General features: G+C 39.5%; 1 protein-coding gene across 8 annotated transcripts in view; it reads left to right on the plus strand.

Moving 5' to 3' along the window:
* Plcb4 (phospholipase C beta 4) overlaps window positions 1–20054 on the plus strand; it is a 383472-nt gene that overhangs the window by 320726 nt on the left and 42692 nt on the right. For 5 of the 8 annotated variants that reach the window (XM_059261493.1, XM_059261494.1, XM_059261492.1 and 2 more), the window contains exons 18-27: window positions 600–695; window positions 3234–3337; window positions 6699–6734; window positions 8723–8864; window positions 9570–9654; window positions 10002–10126; window positions 11929–11980; window positions 13294–13396; window positions 14424–14588; window positions 18447–18651. In XM_059261493.1, the coding sequence (XP_059117476.1) occupies window positions 600–695; window positions 3234–3337; window positions 6699–6734; window positions 8723–8864; window positions 9570–9654; window positions 10002–10126; window positions 11929–11980; window positions 13294–13396; window positions 14424–14588; window positions 18447–18651 (1113 nt within the window). The remainder of the gene's footprint in view (window positions 1–599; window positions 696–3233; window positions 3338–6698; window positions 6735–8722; window positions 8865–9569; window positions 9655–10001; window positions 10127–11928; window positions 11981–13293; window positions 13397–14423; window positions 14589–18446; window positions 18652–20054) is intronic. The other 3 variants (XM_059261498.1, XM_059261499.1, XM_059261500.1) reach the window with 3 other exon arrangements.

Consider the following 20054-nt stretch of genomic DNA (forward strand, 5'->3'; position numbering starts at 1 on the left):
TGGCTATGGTCCACTTTTGACATGTATGTCTAGTAAAAGAAAAAATAATATGACTTTATTTATTTTGTTTATGACAATAAAATTGTATATTATACTTCATCCTTTTATGTGTTTTTCCATTTCTAAAATGTAGAGAAATTTGTTTCCTACTGACTTCTAGTGTTTTGTTTACCAGGATAATAATCCCAGTTGTATTAATTGCAAATACCCTTATCCTGAAGTTCTATTAATCTCTAGCGTGAATGTCAGGTTTCTACTATGTCATTGTTATTGCTCATAAATCTTGGTCTATACCAGATTCTCTAAATTATGAACATTTGATATCTGTCTTTATATACTGATTCCTTCTCCAAACCTGGCAATCAGAAAGGAGAGGGCATTCACCCATGGTCCAGTAAGTTTTCCTCCTACGTGTGTAACACACTGGCTTCACAAGCCTTACAAAGACACAAGCAGTAGGAATGTGTAAGATATGAGTGTAGCCAGTAGGTGCCCATGTAATATGCTGCCTCTTCCTGTCCTCAGTGTTGATGTTAACCCCCACATTTTAGAAATGACCTAGTGTCTGTTGCCATCTCCTTGTTTGATTTTACTAATAGAACAGCTCGAAGCTTTGAAAAGCATGATGGAAGCTGGAGAGACAGCTGCCCCGGCTAGCATCTTAGAAGATGACAATGAAGAAGAAATAGAAAGTGGTGAGTTGTGGGGCTGGGGAATGGACTTCATGGTTAAAATGCCCATCATGCAAACCCGAAGACCTGAGTCTGGATACCTAGACTCCATGTGAAAACCACATGCTTCTTATCATGAACATCTGTAATGCCCGTGAAGATGGGAGGTGGAGACAGGAGAATTTCTACAAGTTTGTGGGCCAGCTAGTTAGACGAAAGCAACAGAAAACAACCAAGAGAGCCTGCCTCAAAACACAATGGAAGGGGAGAGTTGACAACCGAGGTTGTCCTCTGACCTCCACCTGCATGCTGTGGGCACATACACAACCTCTTTCACATAGTCTCATTAGCACACATAAGCATTACACACACACACACACACACACACACACACACACACACACACACACGCGCGCGCGCGCGCGCACACACACAAATAGAGTAATGAGTTGTCATTTCAAGCTCATGTTACAAAATGTTTATATTAGAAATAAGAAAAACATTAATCTCTCTTCATGAAACCCTTTGAATATCAGTGACATTATCTTGCTTAATATTCAGGAGTACTTTTTTCATTAGCTTTAACCTTTTGAGGGGTTTGGTCTTCTCTTCAGATACTATTGTTCCCAGTTTATCTGGACAGTGGATGTTAGTGGCTTAGTTGTCCCCCTTCCCATTGTGCACTGAGCTCTTTGGAAAAGATTCACAGTCAGAGACTAGGTCTTGAATCATTTGTATATTAGGCAAGAGTTGGATGGACCCTTTGAAAGGTCCGTTCTATGATCTTTTTCTATAAAGAAAAACATGAACTTCAGTGTTATTGGTGATGATAGTGCGACAAGGAACATAGGGTAAGAGAAACCTAATGAAATGATTGGCTGATGTGCGCAAAGTGAACTTGAGAGTCAAAGCATGTATTGAAATTTTAATTAATTAGTTAGTGAGCTACACCAGGTATAACTCAGTGATACAGCACAGGCCTAGCATGCAAGGGGCCTTCTCACCAGACTTTCTAGCAACCTTACTTAAAATACTTGAATATTTACCATCACCTGTTTTACCTCCTCTATCTAGCCAGCCATGATGTTTTGTTTAATACTGGTGCTAGGGTTGTAGCTCAGGAGTAGCATATTTGCCTCATGTGAGCAAAGCCCCGAATTTAGTTCCTTACACTGAAAAGTAGTGATATAATAATTAGTAATAACAGTAATCAATGGGCCATTTGAAAGTTTGGGAATGTTTTCATATAATGATCTGTTGATCATGTATCCTGATAATTAACTGCCCAAATAACTTGAACTTTCATTGATTTAACAGAAACATGGATGTAAGACTGACTTGGGACTAAGTACATGGAGAAACTTTATTACCCACACATCTGAACTATGTCTGATTTTAGGAGATTAGATATAGGCTAAATTAAGAGCTATCAGAATTACCTAATTTTACTCATTGTCTCTTATTAAAAATCCTGACTGTGGGAGAGATTTCATTAATAAATAAAGTGAATATCCATGGGTTTAACTCCAGTCCCAGAGAAAACACAGCATTTGACTTTCTTGTGTTTTTCTGTGCCTAGTAGGATCAAAGAGGCCAAAGATCTCTGGTATAATTACCTCTCATGATTTCGTGAGCCACAGGGGTTCATTTGGCTGTCATTCCTTGGTTTTTTCATACAGTTACTAACAGGTGAACATCTGGAGTTGGCATTATCTTAAAATGTATAGACAAGTTAAACAAGGTTGCTCATTAGTTGAACTATTTGTGGAGCTTAGCTGGGTCTTTTGACCAGTGTATCCCCTTGTGGCCCCTATGTAGTTTCAGCATCTCACAACATGTTGACTAAGTTGCAGCATCCAAGGACCTGGGCCCTAGCTGCAAGAAGTAGGAGCCATTATATTATTTCAGAGCTATGCATGGGTCCAGTGAATCACTTTGTCTCTGCTTTGTTCATCAAAGCAGTCTTAGGGCTGCCCATGTTCAAGAGAACAGGTAAGCAACAGGTCAGATAGCAATGCAGCTGTCTTTGGATATATAGTATATAACAATTGTGTAGTTCAGATTTTTAAAAATAATATATAAAGTATTGATATATATATGTATATATATTATATATTATCAACAATAGTCCTAAAATTTAGAAAAGGAACATTAAGCAAAACTAGTTTTTTAATTCAGCTTAAATTTCAAAGAAGATAACTAAATGCATGTCCGGCATCACTGATCTATAATCCAGTAAGACAAACTGCAGAAATAATGGAATAAATCCACATGAAAACCATTAGTAATAACTATGTCATTGTATACCAGCTATGGTACAGGCAGCTTGTGTCACTGCCTTGTCATCATACAGCCCAGTAGAACAAGTACTCTCGTTCTTTAATACACCTGTGTATGGAGCAGAGACTCCATAGTGACAGCGGGTGGTTCCAAATCCTGGTTCCATGCTGTAGGTCTTGGGAACCTTCTCTCATGTCTTCCCAGGACTTATGGGCAGGGTCTGACTGTTCAGCAGTACATTGGCTCCATAGGTTTTGTTTTGTTTTTTTCCTGTCTGTTAAGCAGCTGATCAAGAAGAAGAAGCCCACCCTGAGTACAAATTTGGAAGTGAACTGTCTGCTGATGACTTCAGTCACAAGGAAGCAGTTGCAAACAGTGTCAAGAAGGTCAGAGGCTTTGTGTCCCTATTCTTCGTGATTTTTAAGGGTGGTAGTTTTTGTGGAATTTTTGGGCTGTTACAACCACAGGAGAATCAGGTATTGTGTCTTCTTTCTAATTATATAGGACAAAACTCTCTGCTGTGTGACCTGAATTTGACACACTCACAATATTAAGTTTAAAAGGACCTTTAAGTTTCTTATTAATTACACCCTCTACTGGCCACCACCCATTTTGGTCAGGCTTTTAGAAATATCACAATTTATGGCTGTATAGTTGGTGAGTAGGAAGGCAGTATGTCAGAGCCGAAGGTTAGCCTGTTGAAACCATTAGGAAAATCAATCCTGAGCATTCCAAACCAAGCCTCAGTACAGAGTTGGTCCAGCTGGTGAGAAAACTATCCTAACAAAAGTAAAGAAGGTTTCCAGCAATTAAGCTAAGAAAGAATGTTATTAGGTTCCTAGTACTTGGTCAGGTCCATCATAGGCCATACTGTTCTAAACAGGTCAAAATTTACTTTCAAAATTACTTTCATATTGCCTTTTGGTAGCTTCTATAGGTCTCCTATAGTTTAGGAGAAAGGGTGGGAAACAGAGTGTCAAGAGTCAAGTAATTATACAATTATATATAATTATAAGAAATATTTCTTATGAAAATAAAAATGAGTACTAAAGTGGAGAATAATGAGAAAATGAGGTAACAGGACTAAGGAAACCAGAACCCAGAAGGGAAAGATGAATTCACTATGCAGAGAAATGGCAAGTAATATTCCACACAGGAGGACCACAATAATAGAAAAGATGGTGTGAGTATAGTAGAGTGAATGATGGGTGGAGTGATACAAGATGAGATGTGCTGGGACGGAATTGACTACTTTAGAACTTCGGAAGTTTCTATGAGAAATTCAAAGCTTAGGTGAAACATGATTTGTTTCACATAAAACTTTAAAAGGAAGAGAGAGTGTAATCTAATAGAAGACTATGATAGTCCCTTTGTGGACTCTCATTTAGAGGAAAGTAGGGGCAGAAGTGTGGAAAACATTGAGAATGGGCCTTTAATTGGTCAGAAGCAGCCCCTAGTGGTTAAACTAGGAAGAGAGAGGATGGAATGTTCCAAGGGGTATCAAGGAAATAAACAGTGGTACAGCGTACTGATGGTGGATTGAACATGGAGGTGAGAGAATGAGAAGATGACCTCCTAGAATCCTTGTTAGAGCAGCAGGGTAGTGATACTGTTTCCTGGAGTGGGAAATATTGATGGGAAAGGACTCCACGGTTTCCAATGGGACAGGCAACTGGAGATGTCTATAAGCTATTCCAGTGGAAGTACCAAGAGGATAGTTGATTCCCTGGCCTCATGGGTAAGTTATTTAACCTCTCTTTGCCTTTGTTTCCTTTTCTGAAAAATGAGGGTCATGATGCCTATTTCACCACGTACTCACCGAAGACTAAATGTACTTACAGTGGTGCCACATATGTGGTCGCCCCTGTTAAGGTAGCATTTCCGCTCTGCTGTCATTACTTCCATCCTCATCGTCATTACCGCATCACTCATATAACCAACACCTGCCTCTAGATGAGCAAGAGGTGTAAGTTCAAGAGATGGTGTTTGAAGTCCTCAAAATAGCGGAGATGAGTCCTAAGAGGTAAAATGAAGGCCTGAATGGAGCCCTGGTCAAAAGTGGCCTCACAGGAGAGGAACCAGGAAGGAAAAACAAAAGAGAATGGGACAGTTACAGGATTTGAATGTTGTTGAGTGGTTGGATATGAAGACTTGTGTCCACTAGATTGATAGCATGGAGGTCGCTGGCAAGTTGAAGAGAAGTTTTGGTAGAGTGCTTGGAGTAAAGGGGGCAATGGAACAGACAGGCAGAAAGGAACAGGCATTGTCTCTGCCTTTGAGAGCTTTGTTTGAAAAGAACAAGTAATGGGCTGGTGCCTGAAAGAAATGTGAGTATGGAAGGGTTGCTCTTTTACAATCTGGGTGATGTTCAGTACTATGGAAAGAAAGGGTGTCTCTAGTATTGCAAGAGAGAGAAGCACCAGCTGCCTGGGAACTCCTTGAGAAGGTGAGAGTAGATGAGATCATAGCTATGTGAAGGTGCAGTCCTTGGTAGAGTAGAGATACTTGCTTCGTGAAGACAGTGGGCAAAGTTGTAGGTAGGAGGGTCTGATGGAAGGAAGATAGATTTGTTTCTGTCTGAGAGAAAAGTCAAGAAAATATTATCATTTCTGATAATAGGGAATTGAGAGTACTTTGAGAATGCTGTTGCCCACTAAGACTCAAGAATGTTGCTGTGCTACACAGAGTCTTCATCAGTCCTGTCTTCAATTGGGCTCATATAACAAAAATATCAGACCTGGTTGGTTCAAATACCTAAAGTTTATTTCTTGGTGCTTTCTGGGTTGGGTGCCAAGGTCAATGCGCCAGCCAATATATTCTTGAAAGCTCCCTTAGCAGTCATATCTTTCTACTGTGGAAAGAAAATGGGAAAGTAAGATTTTTCCTATCACTTCTCATAAGAGCACTAACCTACTGTGAGGACTTCACCCTATGACCTAATTACTTCCCACAGTCTCCATCTCCAAGTTCTGATGTATCTTGACTTACAGTGTGATTATGATGAGTCCATTCTAAAAGGTGAAAATGTAAGTTAAAAATGCATCTAACACACTTAACTGGTTGAACAGTATAGCTGAGCAGCATAGTATACTGTACAGCTCTGGTCATTTATCCTTGGGATTATGTGGCTGACAAGGAGCCACTGTGCTGCATCACAAGAGAACACCAAACAGTGTATGCTTAGCCAAGAGAAGATCAAACTGAAAACACAGTTTCCACTGAATGATTATCACTCCACACCCTCATAAAACAAAACAAAACCATAAATCAAGCCATCATTAAGTTGGGGATCATCAATCTATCACACTGGAATTAGGGTTTCACCATATGCTTCAGGTGGGGCCGCAAACATTGAGCTCATGGCAGGGTCACAAACATGAATATTGGCTTACCGAAAATGATCATTTGTGCTTCCCTTTACGTTTAAGGGAAGGTGACCACATTGGTAATCCATTTCAATCCTCATGCCTTAATCCTTAGTGAAAATTTTATAATGAAGTATCTAAGTGAAGATTGTTAACAGAGGAGGAAGTGTCAAAATTAGAACTTCTAAAGTATAAGACAGTGAGCCTTGCATATCTGCAGTATTTGTTTTTGGTGATGGCTCTATGTTATCAATAATGTACTATATAAACAAATAAATAGAATAACAAGTTTACATACACTTACTTACATAAGTACAGGCTAATGAGTTTGGAAATTTGCCCTTTAGAGAGGTAAACAAATCATTTTCTTTCTCTAATTTAGACCTCAGATGACCTTGAACATGAAAACAACAAAAAGGTAACAAAATACTTCTCAAGCATTTTTTCATTAGGAGACACCCACATGTGGCCCTCTCATATTTAACATCTTCTACTAAGTGTTGATAATCTTCCTAGCCCATGACATGTCTGATCCATCTTGTTATAAGAGTTCAAAGAAAAATATCATACCAACAAAACTATTAAATCTGATTTAAAACATACCTAAGGCAGGTAGGACAATTTTCCTAAAAGTAAGTGTTTAATACTGTAAGGTATTTCCTTATGTAGACTGAGATTTCAGTCAAAGGAGAAAGTTACATAATCATTAACATATTAAACATAAAAATAAAAATGACCAGTTGTGCAGCAGAGCCATATCATAGCATAGAAGAAAAATGATCTTGGGTCTGAGGATGCTGACATCAGGAAAGGTTAGCTTCACACTGCATATGTTAGAGGGTCTTCATTCAGTGGTATCAGACACTGGCCTTATTGTGAACAAAAAATATTACATTTTAATTTTCTTTTATCCTCTTCAAGGTTCTTCATGTTGTTCAAACTTATGCATGTGTTTTATTATATAATGTGGAGACTAATGGCAATCACAGGCAGAATTGCCTTGTCCACGGATTCTCACTCACAATTCAGAGCACAGGAAATCCTGTCTTGCTGTCTGTGGGGCCCTGTTGCATTTGGAGTGATGCATCTTCTTATTTCCTAACTATTCTGAATTAAGGAATACCTCCCTGTGTTTCTGAGGACCTTCTGTGCCTAGCCTGGATTTCCATAAGATGGTAGGGTCAGCTGTACACAGACTGACCCATTTGATATTTGCCGTAGGTTAACTGAATGATTTTAGTCCCCAGAGCCTCAGTCTTGCTCTGTGACTAGTGGGAATCCTCATGGTACACAGTGATACATTCCATAGCCCTTCGAGTTCAATAGGAAGAGGAGGGCTCAGCCCAAATGCAACAGGACCCTGCAGACAGCAAGACAGGAATCCACCACGCAGCACTGGTATTATTTGCATGAAACACATGGGACAAAACCAGATGTGGCTCATGCTGGCATTTAGGGTGGTGGGTAGAGTTGGGGCCTATGTGGGAAAAGATAGAAACAAAAGCAAGTTGCATGTTTACATGACCTATCACAGCCTTTTACAGGTGAAAGCAGGTTGATGTCGAAGACTCAGAGGTTAAGTCATCAGCGAAGATAAAAAAATAATCTGACTGACAGTTGTTTACTCATTGTGTACATAAGCTCTTTCTCTTCCCAGATTGAGTCTCTTCAAGGAAAATCACTCCAAAGTTCTCAACAAAAACTGACCACTTGTGGGACATTATTTTGTTGTTCTTAATTGTGTTTATTTTGCTTTGAGTTCTTAAGAAATAAAGAGAATAGTTGAGTTCATTTTTCTCTGTACAAAATAATACATCCTATGTGGTGACTTATCAAGTTCTTTTTAATAGTAAATGCTTTGATAAAAAAAAAACCCTAAACCATGTATATGTGTGCTGAAAGTTCTAGAAGAGTTCTACTGTAAAGTGTGGTCTCCAGCACCCCTCCATCAGTGTCTGAAAACTGGGCTGTAGAGTGACAATCCTTTGAGCCTCCTCCAGCAGATCTCTTCCAGTGGGGCCCAGGGGTTTGTGCCTACAAAGCCTGTGGGTGATTTTAATGTACACGAAATGCTGGATATTTTCATTCATTTTAAGCTTTGTGCATCAGTCTGAGTGGTAATATTGCTATCATTGTCAGTGTTGCTTGCCATGAGACCCCAGTATGGTTTCTTGGATATTTTAAAGTCCTTTGAAAAATCTAAAAGATAAGATGAGTGTCGTCAGGTTACCTCCTTTTGTATTAAGTAGACCTATGAATTTTAAAATAGTGCTTTAAGAGAGCAACAAGGTCTTTTCCATTTGAATTTATGTATATACAAATGCTCTTTAGTTAAGATGCCTAAAGCTAAATCCATGAATCCCTTTGAAGCCATCAACTTAAACCAGTGTATCCTTGTGCTCACAGGGCCTGGTCACTGTAGAAGATGAGCAGGCATGGATGGCGTCTTATAAATACGTAGGTGCTACCACAAACATTCATCCGTACTTGTCCACAATGATCAACTACGCACAGCCTGTGAAGTTTCAAGGTTTCCATGTGGCTGAAGGTAACACTACAGGTTAAATACAATAGCTTTCTGTCTGCTTCTCTGTTATACTGATTGGCTCTCACTTGACTTAGTGCCATTTTCTTTCATGTGGTTTTGTGCTGTCATTCTCTACATCATCCACAAGGTGGCTGTGGAAGACCATGACTTGTTAGCTTGTAGCATTTCCATATGCTTTCATAAGGCTTCTTTATTTACTTGGTTATGACAAAATATATTAGTAATATTTATGAATCACAGTATCTGTCTTGATTCCTATGTATGTATATAGTGTACTCTCTGGCTACAGGAGCATGAGGAGAAGTTAGTCAGTGGGTACAATGTAACCTTGAGATACAGGAAATAAGATTTGATGATCTGTGGCACTTAACTATTCAAAGCTAGTTCCCCACAAAAGCTGGTTCAAATGTAGTTAGAATACATCCTAATCATTTCCTAAGAATCCATTATTATCAAAAAACTATGTATCTCAGCAGTGACTGACAATTGGGGTACGTATCATTTGATTAATTATTCCGTGTTTAATTCATCATATGCACAGAATGTTAATGAATCTCAGAGCAACTGGCACAGTCATATACAGCATGGGCCACAAACACTTCCCAATTTGTGGTGTAAGATTCAGGGTATGAGTGTATCGGCTGCTTGCTTTTTTAGGGATTGGATGGCTGAGCTTCTGAATATGTCTTTGCTTTTCTTTTACAGAGCGCAATGTTCATTATAACATGTCTTCTTTTAACGAGTCAGTTGGCCTTGGCTACTTGAAGACACACGCGATTGAATTTGTAAAGTATCCTAACGTACTAAATGGGATGGATGGTACTCCTTAGGTGCAGCAGGAGTCTTTACAATAGATTATCGGCTATATGTAATTTTAGTATATAGGGTTTTTTTTATTGTAGTGCTGATAAAATTATGTGTGTGAAAGAAGGCCATGGCAGCTGTGATGACCTCCCCCCGATGCGAATAATTTCTCGAATTCACAGTGTGACTGTGGTTTTCCTCTGAGCATCATTTATAATGGGGTTTGTCCTGTGTTGTCTACCTGTGTGTCATTGGTGTCCCGCATCCCCACTGCTTTAGCTCTTTGTTGTGTTTGTCTAGGCTGCTTTTGGATTTCCTTAATAAGTTACCCAGTTACAATAAGCGACAAATGAGCCGCATTTACCCCAAGGGAGGCCGAGTTGATTCCAGTAATTACATGCCTCAGATTTTCTGGAACGCTGGTTGCCAGATGGTTTCACTGAACTATCAAACCCCAGGTAGGAGCTAATGTCCAGTGACCCCAAATTCCACAAGAACACTGGGACGGGGCAGCCTTGGCAGCTGCCTCCATTTGCTTGAGGCATTTTCTTTCTTTTTCTTTTTTTTAAAGGAAGCTGCCATGTGACAAAACATGGTTTTCTTGGCTTTATATAATGGTAAAAGATTAAAACCCCAATGAAGCCATCGTGGAAGATAATACTTCAGTTTTAATTTCTGTCATCAATGCCATGACTAGGCTGTCAAATAGTCGTTCCTATTCTAAAATATTTCTAATTTTTCTTCTTTCTAGATCAAGGTTATGTCTTTGTTTCTAGATGGAATTTAGTGAGAAGAGTTGAGTATGTCTGTGTGATAACTGAGACTCTTTCCCCCTTTGGGAAATACCCTCACCGCTCTGGCCCTTCGGCAAACACCAATGGCAGTAGCACTTCGCCATAAAAGCACAGACTTACAGCATCAACTCTGTAAGATGCTACATGAAGAGTTAGATGTCATCAGAGGTATCTTCCAAAGTATATTCACGGGCAGCTTTCCAATATACAGTGATTCTTTTTCTTCCTTTCCTAAAAGGAAGAACTTTTGATAAATGTACAAATTTTCAAAGTTTGCTTAGGAGCCTCTGGTCATAATTCTGTGACTACAGATAGTGAAATAAAAATACACACAACAATAGACAAATGACCCAAACCACATTTAACTTTATAGGATTCATTCTTCTGCATGGCTTCTAACATTGGTAGAAAGAAAAATAAAAGTAAAATAGTTAAGTTCCAACTCTTTTTCTTTTTGGTCCCTTGTTTTACGAGGACACGTCCCAACACTTCCCAGCAGTGGAACTCTTTCCTTTTCTCATGCATCTACCCCGAGGACACCTGTCCAACTTCCTGCCCTTGATTTGGACTCACCTGCCTCCGTTTGGCATGAGCATGGGTTGGGTGTATTTATCATCTCTGGGGAGCCTCCCTGGTATCTAGAGTTCCTTACACATGCATCACTGCTTGGAATCCCAACAGTCCTTTCTAGAATAGTCTGTATGCAGGTTCTGCTAGGATCTAGTGTTAAAGCAGGATCAGTTGGAACAAAAAGATGTCACTGCTCTTACTTAACAGTGACTCAAGCTGTGTTCTAAGAAGCCCATGAAGCCATGATAAAGGACAGCAGCATCCTAAAGCAGTTAGTGTTTTGAGCAACCTTGAATTTATTCTGAAGAAGAGTAGAAAAAAACATTCATTTGCCCATTTTTGTCTTTGCTTATGAGAAGAAAGGAAAAAGTTTCTGCACCTACAAGAGAAAAATTATAATTTAGGCCCTCTCAGGCTAGCCCTCTGAGAAGAATTCTAAGTCTCACACAGATAAGCCATCAATTTCTTTGTGACTGTTACCCAGATTATTGTATGTTCCTTTTAGTCATGTTTTGTGTTCTTAATAGCCCTACTGTGGCTCCAGCATCCCTGCCCTATGGGCACCGAGGCAACGCCCTCATGGATTCCCTAACTGTAGCTGGTTATACATCTCTACTCTCAACATCAAGTAAACATCCTATGACTCATGTACCAAATCCACTTTTTAGAGCAGTTCTGGGGTAATCTTTATGAAAACATACTTAGTGTTTACTGTAAATTAAATATGAGGTCATCTCAACATGGAAGAGAGTCATGGACCCTAAACTGAGCCAGTACTAGTTTGTGGTATGAAAGAGACCTCTGGAATAATATGGCTTCCATTGTTTCCAGTTATCCTGTCAAGATTTTCTTTGTCTAGGGAAATGAGATCTTAAATTATTTTTGTCTTTTGACAGATTTAGCGATGCAATTGAATCAGGGAAAATTTGAGTATAATGGATCCTGCGGGTGAGTAATATTATTTAAACTGTTACTACCTAGTTTTCGGACACCATACTTCAGCTTTAATGAAACCATGTCATTTTTAATTAGCGACAGCTGAATGTATGCTGGTTCTGAAGCATAGATAAAAATAAGTGAAGTCTTTAGATAGATTATATTTGCAATTACACAACTTTTATCTGTCCCATTTTGTTAAGCAGGTTTCCTTTTCTTTTAACCACAAACTATGCAGTTCATCATATATACTCTAGAGTTTGTTCGTTTCATTCTAATTTCAGTAGTGGATGTCTTTGTGTCTGAGACAGGCGGTGGGGCGTGCTCATTTGGGCATTAACTAGAGATGTAGGCATCAAATATGTATGGCCTTATTGCTGATGAGTATAGGAATGAAGTAAATTTCATTTTAAATGAAGCTGTGGGTGTAAAGTTGAATTTAATTCATCCGGAAATAAACTTTCATCCTCTCTTGATTCTTTTGCATGTTTATAAATAGCAGTTATATAATGATGTGAATGTTGTTCTATTTTACTTAAATAACACTTAAAAATCTGTGAAACAAGTAGCAAAATAGGAAATGTTAATTCTCCTGAAATACTGAGAAGTTAAGTGAAAGTACAGAACTCAAATTATGTAACAATGAAAGGCTCTGCCAAGACCACAGCCCAGTGGCTCCCGGGTAGATGCACAGGAGTTCTGTGCTGTCCCGTGGAGTTCTGTGCTGTCCCGTGGAGTTCTGTGCTGTCCCGTGGAGTTCTGTGCTGTCCAGTCTAGGAGTTCTTTGTGGTGGCTTGCATAGTGGCATACCTTAATTTCTTCCATGGAAAACAAGGCGAGATAAAAGGTTTTCAGCAGTTATGCATTAAGAACAACTCTCCTATCTGTATATTCTGTACCTGTGCCTGTATGACAGATGGCTGTCTGCCAGAGTGCCCATACACTACCAAAAGCCTACCTACCCAAAGGAGTATTTGCAAGGTTCTTGTTCAGCCTGGATTCTATAAGGAAAAGAGACTGACATTTAGCCAAATGTAAAAGGACTCAGGAGCCAAGCCTATGGTCAAAGGAGACAGCTCTGTCACTACACTCTCTTCCCCTTGTTCAAGCAAAGAAACAGTCTCTCCTTTGACACAGCACACGCTGCGTGGCCTGTGTTGGCTGTCTGATGCTCTTCAGGAGTCTCCAAAGGGCAAGGTCTTTAATCCTTAGAATCTGCCTGAAAGTCTAACTCCTAAGCTATGGAAGAGCAAAAGGAAGTATCTGGTATTTAAGTCATTGCACAAGCCACCCTAGAATAAACTCCTGTACTTCTGTCCTGCCAGGTACCTCCTCAAGCCAGATTTCATGAGGCGGCCTGATCGGACATTTGATCCCTTCTCTGAAACCCCTGTGGATGGGGTCATTGCAGCCACATGCTCAGTGCAGGTATGCTCCTGCTCATCACAGACTCTGTAAACACACATACATATACAAGTCCATCGAGAAGAAAATTACAGTCAAAATGCTTAGCATCAAGTTGTAAGAATTGTATATAGCTCTCAACTTGGACTCACTACTAAAATTATGAGCAACTTTAAGCGAAATCCACCATCCAGAAAGTATCTCCCACCTAATTACATGCATATAAAATTCTAAAGAAAAATGTAAGCTATGATGACAGGAAGCAAATCAGCACTTGTGCCTGGACACAGATGGAAGGGGGCAGATTATAACAGGTCACAAAGAAGCTAGAAATGGATGGGCTGGAAGTGATTGCTTTCCTCACTATGTGGAGAGTTTCAAAGACATGCGTACATGTCCGAAAAAATTGATCTTACTATATAATTAAATGCACGTGGTTTAGTGTATGTTGATTATACTTCAAAAAGCTGTTTCAAAATTGGATAAAATGATAAATAAATGAAGGGCATACTTGATCGGAATGTAAATGTAAGTGGAGTTACTCCCAGCTTTATAGTAGATAAAATTCAATACTGATCTTTACAATTAAACAACTCTTTCACTGCTAACCAGTATTAATGTCACTAAAGCACAGAGGCCGAGTCTAGCAATGATCTTCTGCTATATTTCTTTCCAAGACTTCTATAAGAATTCGGGAGTTAGTGTATAGCCTTATAGAACCCCAGAACCAGAGGAGATCTTAGGGCATATCCACAGCCATTGCTTCATTCCACAGATCTGGACACCTGGGTGATAAAACTATGCTGAGGGCACGATTTCTTCATAGATATTGTGTGTGTATATTTCCTTGCTCTTTTTCAAGATATGTTTAGAGAATATTACCTAAGAACTTGTACTTTCAAAGAGTAGCTACTTAACAATGCTTTGTTTTAATATAGAAAATTCCAGAAAAGATCAAATATTTATATTAATTGAAATTCCCCAAATAAAATTTTTCATTTCTTCATTACAGAGGCCACTGCTCACCCACCCTGTGTCTGTGTTACTGCAGGTTATATCAGGACAGTTCCTATCAGATAAGAAGATCGGCACATACGTGGAAGTAGATATGTATGGGCTGCCCACCGACACCATACGGAAGGAGTTCCGGACTCGCATGGTTATGAACAATGGACTCAACCCAGTTTACAATGAAGAATCTTTTGTGTTTCGGAAGGTAAGACATTAACTGTGTGTCACTGTTATTCAATAACCAGAGGGCCTGTTTTTCTGCATGGAGCCCACAAGATAGAGGAACTCCATTCACCACACTGTCTTTGCTTCTTTCCATCATCTAATAGGAAACTTCTGTCCCTGTCCTATGATTATGCTTAACAAATTGGCTGTTTTGGCTCTGCCCCCTCCTTGGTTACCTCCAGTTGGGATAACATACTTTCAGGCTGTGGTGGCCATCATCATGCACTGAAGGGTTTGCATTCTGTTCTCATAGCTCAGAGGTCAGACAAAAAGCTGCACCAGAACTAAGGTCAGTGCTGTGACATGGGGTGGGTCCCGTGTTCAGAAGTGAAGCACCACTGCTCAAGATTTTTGTGTTTCACATGCAGTGTTCAGGGCCTCAGTGTCATTTCCCAGTTCTGTCTACCAGGTCCAGAAAGCAAGCAGACATTCTCTCTCATGATCATTCTTTCATCTCTCCAGTTGAGGAGCTTTGAAACATCCACACACAAGCAGAGATCGCTGCAGAATGCCCATTATTTCCCTTGCCTGGTTTGCTGTCAAGCAAAAATGTTTTCTTGCTTCTTTGGACACAGATTTTCCAGATGTTTCTGCTTTATCCCTTTGTCAGGAAACAAAGGGAATCAGCTTCTGGTCTTTCCTAACAAAATAGGGACTGTTTATTTCAGAGTAGAACTGGCTGAGAGAACCAAAGTAGGGCAGATGAAACAGGTCCCTTTGACTTGAGCTTCCCCCTGTGATGGGAATACTGTCCTTACTTCCACCCCACTGTCCTTTCACTCCTGACACAGTGTGGATTAGGTTTTGTTCTGCCTTTTTTCTTCCTTCAATTGTTCAATTGCTGCCATGAAGACGTACTCTTTCACGTGATGAATAATCCCTACACATGTTTGTAGAAAGTCAGAAAATTTTCCCAGACACATCCTTTTTTTTTGATAAACAGATATACAACTTGTTTTTTTTTTTTAACTCTTAAAAATTGTCAGTGTGGACTATTACTTCAGGACATTTTCATGCAAACATATAATGTGCGTTGAACACATACACCTCCCACTATGGTCCCCTTTGCTCTCTTTCTCACTGTTCCCTCTCCCCATAGTCCTCCTTGTTTCCCTAGACAATTTCATTTCTCCTCTCAGGTTATGTACATAACATAATTCTATGTGTCTGTATAAGATCTAGAAACCACATATGAGAAAGGGTGTATGACATTTATCTGTCTAGTGCTGAGCTTTTTCCATTTCATATGATTATCACCAGTTGCCTCATTTCCTGTAAACAACATAACTCTTTCTTTCTGTCAGAGAAAAAGTCCATTGTGTGTGTGTGTGTGTGTGTGTGTGTGTGTGTGTGTGTGTGTGTGTATCACATTTTCTTGCTCTGATCCTCTGCTTTTGGACACCTAGGTTGGTTTGTAACTTAGCTGTGATGTGTAGTGCTACAGTGAACACGGATGTGCAAGTACCCCCATAGTATATTTACTTGGAGGCATTTGGGTAAATGCCAGGAGTGGTGTGTCTAGGTCATATGATGCATCAGTTTTTTTGAGGGACCTCCATACTGAGTTCTGGAGTGGCTGGACTAGTTTACATTCCCACCAGCACTGTATAAGGGTTCTGTCTTCTCTACATCTTTGTCAGCATTTGTTTTCTTAGTGATAGCCATTCTGACTGAGGGAGGATCGAATCTCAGTATTGTTTCATTTACATTTTGCTGATGACTTGTGAGGTTTAAATTTTTTCATGTTTATCTGCTATTTGTATCTCTCTCTTTAAAATTATTTTTATCTTATGTGTATTAGTGTTTTACTTACATGTATGTCTGTGTACCTTGTACATTCCTGGTGCCTGTGGAGGCCAGAAGCAGGTGTGGGATTCCTTGGAACAAGAGTTGCAGGTGGTTGTAAGCTGCTATGGGGTTGCAAAGAATTTAACCCGGGTCCTCTGGAAGAGCAACCAGTGCTCTTCACTGCTGAGTCAGCTCACCAACCCTCATATATATTTGTAACTCTTTGAGAATTGCCTGTTCATTTCACTGGGCAATTTATTGACTAGGTTGCTTGATTCCTTGCTGTTTATGTTTAGTTTTTGCTTGTTCTTTGTATATTTTAGATGTATCAATCCTCCATCTGACTTATAGCTAGCAAAGATTTCTCTGCCATTCTGAATGCTCTTTACTGTTTCCCCTGCAGTTCAGAACCTTTTTAATTCCATGAGTCTCCTTTGTCAGTTGTTGGCATTATTTCCTGAGCAAGTGGAGTTCTATTTGGAAAGTCCTTCCCTGTGCCAATATCTGGAAGTTTTCTTTATGTTTTCCTCTGACAGTTTCAGGGTTGCAGATCTTACATAACCGTCTCCGATTTGTTTGGAATCGATTTTTGTCCAGGGTGAGAGTTGGGAATATTGTTTCATTCTTCTTCAGCTGTATATCTAGCTTTCTCAGAATTATTTGCTAATCAAACTCTCTTGTCTCCAATATATACTTTTGACATCATTCCCCAAAACCAGGTGGCTGTAGCTGTTTAGATTTATATCTGGATCCTCAGCTCTGTTCTGTTGATCTGTATGTGTAATTTTGTACCAATATCAGGCTGCTTTTGTTACTATGGCTCTGTAGTGGAGTGTGAAATCATGTATAGTGACACCACCACCCTTATTTGTTTTGCTCAGGACTGCTTTGGCTCCCTGGTGTCTTTTTTGCTACTGTGTGAATGCTAAGATTTTTCTATTTCTATTACATTTATTTCAAAGTGCTTTGTTTTGTTTTGCCTTTGAAGTGGTTGTGAATGTGATTATTTCATTGATTTCTTCCTGAGTGTGTTTGTCTTTGGTACAGACCAATAGTTTGCAACCTTCCTAACGCTGTGACTCTGTAATACAGTTCCTCATGTTATGGTGACCCCCAGTCATAAAATTATTCTCACTACTACTTCATAGCTGTAATTTTGCTAATAGTATGAATTGTAACGTAAATATCTGTGTTTTCCCATGGTCTTAGGCAACCTCTATGAAAAGGTCATTTGACACACACACCCCCAAAGGAGTTGCGGCCCACAGGTTAAGAACTACTGGTATAGACAAAGGCTACTGATTTTTTTCTGTGTGTGTTAATTTTATACCCTTCCATTTTGTTGAAAGCATTCATCAGAGCTACTTTTTTTTTTTTTTTTTTTTTTTTTTTTTTTTTTTTTTTTTTTTTGCTATAGTCATTAGGGTCTTTCATACATAAAATCGTTTCATCTACAAATAAGGACATATGGACTTCTTCCTTTCTGCTATCTAACATATCGAACATCCCAAATTGTGTCAACGATTTAGAGTACAAGAAACAAAGAGACTGAAAAGTGGCACATAAATTGTCTTTTATACATGAAGTGTTCCCTCAGCAAAACTCTTCATGTTCTTGAAAACCAGCAGAACTAAATGCAGAAAGTAGCCCATGTGGCAGACAGACACTGGACTAGAAGTCACGAGTCCCCATCCCAGATTCCACTGATTATCTCTAAAATAAGAAAAATCATTCAGTTTTTCAGGGTCTCTGTGTTTGTGTTGGATGTACATGGGCAAAAATGACATGAATAGTAGCTGGGGTCATTGACATCTATCCATTTAATATATTTGAGGAGATGATGTTCAGGAAACCCGTACCCATTGCCTTGTTGGTATCGTGGGCACCAATCCTATGCTGACCACTTTAGGAATGCTAATGGCTCATTGGTTTGTTTTCATCATTAAGGGGCATTTAAGGAGCAGTATTGGTTTGGTCCAGATTCCTGGAGTCATATTTCTGGGGATCCTTATTACAATAAACAATGAAATGCCCAAACTTTTAATTGCAGGTGATCCTGCCCGACCTGGCTGTCCTGAGAATCGCAGTGTATGATGACAACAACAAGCTGATTGGCCAGAGAATCCTTCCTTTGGATGGCCTCCAAGCGGGCTACCGACACATCTCCCTAAGAAATGAGGGGAACAAACCATTATCACTGCCAACCATTTTCTGCAATATTGTTCTTAAAACATATGTGCCTGATGGATTTGGAGGTAAGATAAATGTTTGGGCCCAGAATACAATGCAGATGAGGTCCTAAATTACAAGAGTGTGAATCATTTTGCCCAATCCTGAAAAGAACAAAAATGACCATATGTTTTCCTGCCTGTGATGAGAACCCTGGTAGCTATGGGGAAAGCAAGTGATATTTTCATAGATATTAATTTCAAAACACCATAATTTTATATTATTTAACATTTTACAAATGCTTTATGAAGATAGTATTTATACTGTCAGTCAAAGTGAGAAAAACAACTCTAAGAAACTGTATCTTATCAGTTATTATCACTGAAAGATTTGTTGAACTCAGTTACTAATATGCCAGAATTTTCTTGCAAACCCATCAGAGAGTTCATTTTCATAAAAAGATCTCAGGCTCCTTCACTAAGAAAATCAATGGTAGGAAACCAACTAGGCTGCGTCATAGGGCTTTGCTTACAGCTAAACAGGTAGACTCTCCGTGGCCTCCAGTCAGCTGGTAACATCATAAGAAAAGGAAAGGCTCCTTAGCTTCGCTGTCTTTGGTCCAGATTCCTGGAGTCATAGTTCTGCACAGAAAACAGTGCAGTAGTATGACTGCATCACATTAGCCAAGGGTTCAAGTCTCAGCTCCGCACTGCTGGCTGGCAGCCTGGGAATCTTAATAGAACATTTCTCCTCTTTTTTTCACCAGTAAAATGAAGGTAATATGACTACCTCTCTCCCTGTAAGTATTCTGGGAAAGTTCTCATATAATAATACACAAAAATACACAAGGCTCAAAAATGTGGGTGTTTGTGATGCTAGGTAGTTGTGGGAGTCCTCCTGAAATCCTAGTGCTCTAGATGTGGAAACTGGGAATCCCCAAAGCATCCTGCCTAGCTAAACTAGCCGGGTTGGCAAGCTCTGTGTTTAAATGAAAGACCCATTAGTATGAGGTCTCAATATATGAGGTCAAGAGTGATTGAGGAAAATACTCCATGTCAACCTCTGGCTTCTTTAAGCACATGCACATATATACCTACACACATAGAAACATCCCACCCACAAATGTTTGTGAACATGAGTGTGTGTCCACTGATAGAATGAAATTCCTGTACTATACTGAAATACATTATTTTATTGAGGGAACAAGGCTAGGTGGTTTATTGTTCTTAGGAATTCATGCTTCTCTGGTGGGCAGCTTTTGTGCAACTAACCTTCAGTTTTAATAACATGATAGATTAAAGGTTCAAAAGTAAACTAAGCCAGGAGAGTTTCAATCAGAATGGGTAGGAATTATTTCTTCACTTATACCCTTTGCCTGTCATAAAAAAGGTAGCAATTAGAAGCTGCAATGTACAGTAACACACATAGGAACCCATCAAAGCAGCTAGAGCAGTGCCTTGGGGCTGGGCAGTGGGTCAGGGAGTGAGAC

The sequence above is a fragment of the Peromyscus eremicus genome, chromosome 4, assembly GCF_949786415.1.
Source record: "Peromyscus eremicus chromosome 4, PerEre_H2_v1, whole genome shotgun sequence".
Lineage (NCBI taxonomy): Eukaryota > Metazoa > Chordata > Mammalia > Rodentia > Cricetidae > Peromyscus > Peromyscus eremicus.